This window comes from Solanum lycopersicum, chromosome 3 (genome assembly GCF_036512215.1).
Source record: "Solanum lycopersicum chromosome 3, SLM_r2.1".
NCBI classification, from domain to species: Eukaryota; Viridiplantae; Streptophyta; class Magnoliopsida; order Solanales; family Solanaceae; genus Solanum; species Solanum lycopersicum.
In genome coordinates, this window is record NC_090802.1 from 52970603 (window position 1) to 52979481 (window position 8879).

General features: G+C 37.5%; 1 protein-coding gene across 2 annotated transcripts; it reads right to left on the bottom strand.

Moving 5' to 3' along the window:
- On the bottom strand, positions 1-4895 carry LOC101248855 (translocase of chloroplast 34). Of its 2 annotated transcripts, XM_004235160.5 has the most exons (8): positions 4504-4895; positions 4054-4154; positions 3056-3163; positions 2837-2961; positions 2045-2309; positions 735-803; positions 476-637; positions 1-391 (listed from the first exon to the last, which is right to left on the bottom strand). In XM_004235160.5, exons 2-8 carry the CDS (start codon positions 4150-4152, stop codon positions 314-316), a joined length of 906 nt encoding a protein of 301 aa, XP_004235208.1. In that variant the 5' UTR covers positions 4153-4154; positions 4504-4895; the 3' UTR covers positions 1-313. The 2 variants fall into 2 exon arrangements, with proteins under 2 accessions (XP_004235208.1, XP_025885764.1); XM_026029979.2 differs by lacking the exon at positions 4054-4154 and having other exon boundaries at positions 4504-4644.
- Positions 4896-8879: the final 3984 nt, after the last annotated feature.

Sequence of the window (8879 nt, forward strand, 5' to 3'; positions counted from 1 at the left end):
TTACGAAAAAGTTCTCAATGCTTAAAAAATTATTTCGTCATATGGAAAAATACAAGTGCAAATAACAACAGTTACATAACTCAGTTACTAATCAAGCATTCAACCACAATAAATCCAAGGCGCTACACCAAGTTCAGCAGAACAAAGTTGAAATCCTACTGCCGCGTATGACTGGTTTCTCTGGCTACTAATAAATATAACTACTTAACCAAGAAAAGTATAAACTGATAAGCTGATGGCAAGGAAATCCAAAATCCTTCAAGGAACCAAAAGGGGAATTAAGTTGACAAACAAGAGCCATTCCAATGAATGTTTATGCCCATGAAGGCCTGGTCTCCCGTGCAATATCATTCTTAATGGACCTCTGGATCCTTTTCACTACAAAGAAATACTGCCAAAGGCATAACAGAAGGGGCTTAGTGAGCCATACGATAAATACTTAATGCACAAAGTGTACGTTAGATTGAGAGTTCACCTGGAATGCTAGTATAAAAGGAATTAGCACTTTGCCCCTATTGTTTGGATTAGGACCTTCAATCAGTTTTTGATCAACCAAAATACCCTTGCTTCCACTTAAAACAGCATCTGTAATAGTTTGGACTAAATTGGGTATCCACGCAATTCCACTTGGAAGAATCTGTAAACAATACAGACCAGTTTAAGCAGTTGGTACACGAAATTTTTTTGTGAAAGGATGACATACTAATAGAAACAAATTGAAGAACCACCCAAACCTTTTCGTCACTTTCATTCTTGTTACATCTGCCACTATTCTCAACCAAGACAACAGGAATTGAAGCAGCCTAACAGCAAAGACAGCAATATAGTTAAGAGAAAATTATCAAACAACGGTATTGCAAAATGCATCACAGTAGCAAACTTGTTATCGCTGGTCCAAGACTCCACATAAACTTGCAATCAAAATGGCAGGTTTGCTAGAAATCTGCTCTACCACAATACTAATTCCATTCTCTTGCTTCACAAAGAAGAAGAAAACAGAAGCAAAAGATTACCTTTCACTATCAAAAAAGACTCAAAAAAATGAAGGGAAAGGCAGCATTTAACTTTCTTGAACTGAAGTTCAAGTAACTTTCGCAAAAGTATAACATATACGATATATGGATATCAGAGAACCCATCCCCACCCCTCTCTTTTTTTTTAAGTATCAGAGACCATTGAAAGTAGATTTCAATATGATCTTTCTATACCTTCCAGTATCTGCAGATGAACAGACTGTCTAACAAAGACGAGTCCTGGAACAAATTAACTTTTGCTTGGAAAGGCTCTTCATTAGCTGATGCTTGATAAAGTACCAGCCATGACCTCGCTCCCCATGCATGTCACGCACATAAATAATGACGTGTGCTAAGTATGTTAAGAGTCAAAGAAAAAGGAGCCATAAATACCGCCTGTCAACCGTGCGGGAAGAACAAAACCATGAACTAGAGCAAAAGATGCCATGTTGTAAGAATGTAAACTAAGACGTTAAGGGATTTCCGGGAGATGATCATGAAGTAGACCAGAAGATGCCATGTTGTAGAATGTAAAATAAGCACGGTAACAGAATTTCAAGGAAAAGAGAGGCTAATTGACCCCTGTTTTACAATCATCATAAACAGGAAGACACTAGACATGGAAAGGAAGCAAAATAAGCACGGTAACAGAATTTCAAGGAAAAGAGAGGCTAATTGACCCCTGTTTTACAATCATCATAAACAGGAAGACACTAGACATGGAAAGGAAGCAAGTGTGGAGGCCATGTGACTTCTTCCTAATAATGGTGATTGGTAACGGAAACAGTTCAACATTAAGTGAAGGACCTCTGGGAGGCACTGCCATGTATGTCCAAGTGTCAAACTCAAGCATCGTTTAAAAAAATAGAATCTCCAACATTGAAAACATGATTCAGGAGAGTACAGCAAAAAAAAGATCCATATCAACATTTGCATAAGAATTTGATTCACGAGAAAGTGAATTCTACAAGATTGTGATCATCCTGAAATATAACTTCAGCAACACAAGGAAGTACAATATTGAGACCAACCTGAATGTCTTGTTTCCTGATTCGAGCACCCATCCGGACGATTTTCAAAAGTGCCTCTGATCTTCGGGACGTGAATTCTTCATAAGTCAATCCATCAGGAGGGGAAAGCTGAGCATGAGTGAGAACCACAATTCCTCGGCACCACATTTCCTTGCCAAAAATATCAGTAATAGCCTTCACAATCTGCTTATCCAAGTTATCCACTCTATATGCATCCAGACGATCCACATATAGCAAAACATCAATTGTCTTGTTCAAGAGGAACCTGTTTGAAGTCAATTACCAGAAGATCATTTATATATGGAAAAAATAAAGGGAAATAGAACACCAGATAGAAAAAACATTAAGGGGTCGTCTGATTTGTGGTATAAAGGATAATAATCCTGGGATAAAATGCAGAATTACTTCATCCTGCATTTGGTTGAATTTTATATGCTGCGATTAGTTTGTATTTGTATACCACCTTCAAAGCGGGATAACAATCCCGGAAACACCAGAATGACCAAGATGGCCTTTTCTAAGACTCTCTCCCGAAGTCCTTTACAAACTCTTAAGGTTAAAATAGGAAAAAAAGGTAACACCTTATACCAACTTATCTAGAGCAAAACCAAACACTGTGTTATATTATACCCCACATATCCCATTTTTAGTCCAATGAACCAAGCATCTAACAAAAAAAGTATATCCACTAAATAATCCGTCATTCTCGTATTATAATCCCGGGATATTTCACCAACCAAACGACCACTAACAGGATTAAACAAAAGTTTATATTATCAGAATAGGCCTTACTTCTTTATGAGATCAAGAGCCTGGTCATTGACGTATCCTCCTTCAACTAGCCCTGGGGTGTCAATTATGTTTAGTGTAAAACCTGCTCGTGAACGCGAAACCATCACCGGTCTGGGAGTTTCTGACTGAACAATCAATAATTTTATTTTAGTATCTATAACAAGAACAAAGGCAATAGACCTTTCACTTCCTCAATTTAATGCTGCAGGCAATACATACCTGAAATGCACTAACAGCAACTGCTCTTTCCCCAATAATTGAGTTCACCGTTGATGATTTTCCAACACCGCCTTTCCCCATTACTAGAATTGTGAGAGTACTGACATTCTACGACAAGTTAAATAAAGAGAGTTGCATTACATCAGACAATACATTATAGCAATAAAAGCAACCATTTTACACAAATGCAGCACAAAGCAAATGAATATCAGCAGCAACGTTCAAAGCACTTACTACTTTGGGGAAACAAATACTAAAGCACTAACTACTCCACTCTTTACAGTTCAACTGAACTACAAACAAGAACAACTTTTCATATTAAGACGTTCCAAAATGTTTGACATAGTTATGTAAATAACATTATTCTGTGACTACCACAACTTTCAAAAAATGTAATTCCTTACTTCCAATAGCAAATTTCAATGCAACAATTCTTATCAAACTAAACTTTTGTCTTATAACCGTGGTGTCCGAGATTCGAAACAGAGACCTCAAAGTTCCCACTTCATTGACCATTAGGCCACACCTTTCGGTGCACTAAACCTTTTTAACAACTACTTTAATTTTAAATCTCCGCCATTAGCACAATATACAAGCTAAACAACAATTTCATAAACAGCTTTCGAAGAAACAACAAACAGATAAGCAAGCCTTATGTTTGGATGTCACTTTGAAAGATCGTCCAATATCTTCCAATGACGGCCCAGTCAAAGGAGTACACTATACGGTTCCAAAAGATTACTTTGCACTGTAAGCCTGGTTAACAGGGGCAATTAGTAGTTAGACAAGTATCTAAAGACTGTATGCCATATGGACTCTGGATACGCTCTACATATAAACAAGCACTAGTGACTGGTCTGAAATGCCTACGCTTGCAATTCCAATTTGAATGTAGAACATATAAGGAACACCATTATATAAAACGAACCAAAAGCCAGTGACAAACAATTCTAATCAGCACGCCATGTAAGGAGAATTGGTCAAAAAGAGATGCACACCTCCTGCTTCAGTTTCCCCAATAATTCAAGCAACTTTGATTGAGTGGCAGCTGGAAACTGCTGTATTCCAGCCCATTCTCTAATTATTTGAGATGCCATAGCTAAGAGGTAAAACAACTCCAGGTTAGAACTAAAACCACAGAGCAATTAGAGTCCAAAAACATAATAATATACTACAAAACCTCAGTACTGATCTAACCCTGAACCAATATAGTAAAAACTCGAGATGAAGTAACGAGAAACATTAGGGTTTTGGTTCAGTAAATAACCCAATCTCAAAACTACATATAAATCAGAGAAATTACGACGATAATCAAACATAAACCATATATCTTGGTGTCAAAGAGAAGAATTTTCGTGGATAGCGTGTACACAGTACACCGACCAGTAAAGCGTAAAAGTGTGATGAAGAAGAAGAAGAATAAAGCATAGAATGGGGAGAAAACTCACCAATTGGACAGAGAAATGCAGTAGAATGGAGGAGCTATTAGCTGAGGAGTAAGAGAAAAGGGTTTAAGAAGGAAAATCCTGGACGGCCTTATCGCCTTCTGTATTTTGGTCCCTTTTCACTCTCTCCTCCCCTTATTTGGTAGTTGGGGACACTATGGTTTTATACAACTTCAATTTCAATCTTCATTTTTATTTTTATGTTTATATTAGTTTCATACTATTATTTATTTTTTATGTTACGAGTTTAAATACAAAGATTGATTAAGCTAGATTGATGTGATTCATAATAATAACTAAAGAACATACGTTGATTATTTAATAGTACATACTAAAGGAAAACTTAGTTTATAAAAATAGTTTTGTGAGACTTATTTATTAGATAAAATTTATGTGCACTGAATGTAAAAATTTGATGTATCTTTATGTTTGAGATCCTTAAATATAAAATTGAGATGTATTGCATAAAGAAGGTTGAGACTAAATTGAATCACAATCACTTAAAATGATTAATAATCAAAATGAATAGAATTATGGTCATTTTCAATCTTAATCTCACCTTCTTTATTACATGTAAGAGATCTCAGTCTTATGGTTAAATATCTCAACCTCAACCTCGATATAAATCAAATTTTATTGTTTTTCTATTATTGGCATCAATTTATCTTACATCATTCACGTTGGGACTAGCTTAATAATATTTAGAGATGCATAGCTAACTGAAATGTAAGTTAACAAAATTTCAACAAATATTAGATAGACAAACTAAACTAAATTAAGTTTAGTAAGTTGGATCTATTTATAAACTAAAACTTGACTTGAACAAAACAAAAAAATATGCCTGAGAAGGCAACAACAACAAAATCTCAATCCAAACTAGTGAAATCATATATGGCCGATAAGTGTTCCAGCATTAATTCCTTCCCTTTCCTATTATCCTGAGGGAAAATTGTTATTTCTTTTTTATTTGTTGGTAAAGTATATTGATAGGAGGAATAAATTTTTGAACTATCTAATCTTTTCACCTCAAATTTGTAGATTCAATAAAGACTTCATTTTTATAGTCCATAAAAAAACCCTATAAATCTAGTAAATTAACTTTTTATACCTAGAAACAGAAGAATTGAACTAGGTATTCGTCTTTCATTAAAAATTATGGAGGATGAATATAAATCTCATAGCAAAAATTGAAAAAATAATGAAAAAGTAAATAAAAATAACAAGAAATTAAAGATAATAACATGTGTACTCATTTACTTGATACAACAACACAACACACGAGGAGGTAGAAAAATTACATTAGCGTTGAGTATTTAGAGAAGAAGAGATCTCATCTCTTCTTGTTCAACATTAAAGAGCAAAATGCTAAAATATAGAGAAATATATATCGATATCTTTGCTACGTGTCTATTTCCAAGCGATATTAAAGACGTACATATACATAGCCCCTAATACTGTAACGACCTGTTTAGTCGTTTTGAGCAGCAGATTTTATTTCTGGAAAAACTGGCTGAGACGACGGATCCCACGACGGACCGTCATGGGCACGACGGACCGTCGAGGGGGTCTCGTTCCAAAACACTTAGAATTCTGAAATTTGGGTACTAAAATCGACTCTCTGAACTTCGCGATGAAATGACAGGACGGACCGTCACAAGCATGACGGGCCGTCACAGACTCTTTAATAAAACGAGTCTCTGAACTCTGTGACGGAAGCAGCAGGACGGAGCGTCGCAGTCACGACGGCCCGTCACAGACTGCATAATCACAGGCTGGGTCGGATTTCTGTTAAATGTTTTAAGGGCGTTTTGGACTATTCCTACTATAATTATAAATTTAGTGGGTTAATGTTAATAATTTAACTACTTGAGAGTTAAAGGAGATAACCTTGAATTAATTAATGGCTTAATTCATCATCTTTTATACTTAATTATATGCTAATTAGGGTAAAAGAAAGAGGGTTTGAATAAGAAAAAAAATAGAAAGAACAGAGGAGAAAGAGAAGAACGATCGAGAGAGAGGAGAAACGAAGAGGAAAACAAAGCCTTGGGGAATTCGCTTGCTTGATCACTAATCTTCGGTGGAGGTAGGTTCTGGTTTTTATGCTATTCGTAGTAAACTCTTAATAGTGAATGATATGTATGGGGTAGTGTTGTAAACCCTTCTATATGTTTAATTGTATGCTTGCATGAATGTGATTATATAATTGTGATAAAGTAAGCATGATGAAGCTATTGAATCCTAAATTTTGAAAAACCCTAATCTAATTTGTTAATGATGATGCCTTGGTATAAAAGAAGGCTTGATGAACGAAAGTAGTGAGATTAGGGGATCGGGTGCCACGTTCCGGTACCAGGATAATATATGAGGATCGGAGTGTCACGTTCCGACACCATGATAGTATATGGATCGGGTGCCACGTTCCGGTACCAGGATAGTATATGAGGATCGGAGTGTCACGTTCCGACACCAGGATAGTATATGGATCGGGTGCCACGTTCCGGTACCAGGATAGTATATGAGGATCGGAGTGTCACGTTCCGACACCAGGATAGAATATGGATCGGGTGTCACGTTCCCGCACCAGGATTAGTAAAGAGAATGAATCTTGAAATATGATAATATACTCAATTTAATGAACCTAATTCCCAAATGAGTTTGATGGGGAGGCGTGAGTCCTCATTGATGTGCTTGGTGTTGTGACCAAGGGTTATGGTAATTGTAAATGCCGCATGTTGAGTATTGTAGTTGATTTTATGATATTATCTGATATATACTGTTTTCTATTTTAAGTTGGCCGATGATATCTACTCAGTACTTGTGTTTTGTACTGACCCCTACTTGTATGTTTCTTTCTTTGTTATTTGTGGAGTACAACAAATGTACCGTCGCCTTCAACTCAACCGCAACTCTAGCCAGTCTTCATTACACCGGATTTCAGGGTGAGCTAATGCTTCTAGCTTGGACTGGATCTTCTTCTTCATGTCTTGATGCCTTGAAGTTCCGGTATGGACTAGCTTTTTATTTATGTTTAGTTTCTTAGATACTCCTAGCTTTAGTAATTTGAGGATAGATGTTCTTGTGATGATGACTTCCAGATTTTGGGAATAATAAGTAATGAGTTTTTAGAAGTTATTTAATCGATTTTCATTAATGAGTTTAAGTCTTCCGCATTATATTATGTTAATTATGGTTGAAAGTTGGGGTTTAGATTGGTTGGTTCGCTCACATAGTAGGATAAATGTGGGTGCCACTCGCGACCCGTTTTGGGTCGTGACAAACTTGATATCAGAGCATTAGGTTCATTGGTCTCATCACACAAGAACGAGTCTAGTAGAGTCTTAAGGAACGGTAGGGGGACGCCTTTACTTTTCTTTGAGAGGCTATAAGACTTTAGGAGAATTCCATTCTTTCTTTCTTTCTTTTGTGCTATTACTTGGGTCCAATTGGTATCTAGGTGATACAAATTGGTATCTGACCATCTTCACTCTATTTCGCAGATGGTTAGAACTAGAGCAACGACTGCGCCAACACCAACACCGGCAAGACAAGAAGCGTCTGAGCCAGCCACTGGGGCTGTAGCTCGAAGAGGAGTAGCGGCAAGAGGCAGTGGAAGAGGTCGTGGGAAGACGTCCTCTAGCGGAAAAGGACAATCACCTAGCCCATCTGATACCAGGGCGGTGACTTCTCCACCGACTGAGGAAGTGGTAAGAGAGGGTGAGGAAGGGGAGAATGAACAAGTACAGAATGAGGGATTGCCACCCCAACCTACCCCAGAGATGATCAATCAGGTTCTTGCTTATCTTAGCGGGTTATCTGATCAGGGCTAGACACCTCCAGTGTTTTCTACACCAGCACCTCAGGTTCTGGAGGTACAACATGCAACTATTGTGGCTCCCCGCATGGATACCTCATTGGAAATAGGCACGTTTCCTCGTCTGACTACAGGGCCTATAATGACAAATGATCAGCATGAACTTTTCAGTAAGTTCTTGAAATTGAAACCTCCAGTCTTCAAGGGTGCTGAATCTGAGGATGCCTACGATTTTCTGGTTGACTGTCATGAGCTATTGCACAAGATGGGCATAGTCGAACGGTTTGGTGTTGAGTTTGTGACTTATCAGTTTCAAGGGAACGCTAAAATGTGGTGGCGGTCACATGTTGAGTGTCAACCAACAGAGGCACCACCTATGACCTGGGCATCATTCTCTAGCTTGTTTATGGAGAAGTATATCCCCGGACTTTGAGGGATAGGAAAAGAGATGAGTTCTTGAGCCTAGAGCAAGGTAGGATGTCGATTACTGCATATGAGGCTAAGTTTTGTGCATTATCCAGGTATGCCACCCAACTTTGTTTCAGTCCACAAGAGCGGATTCGCC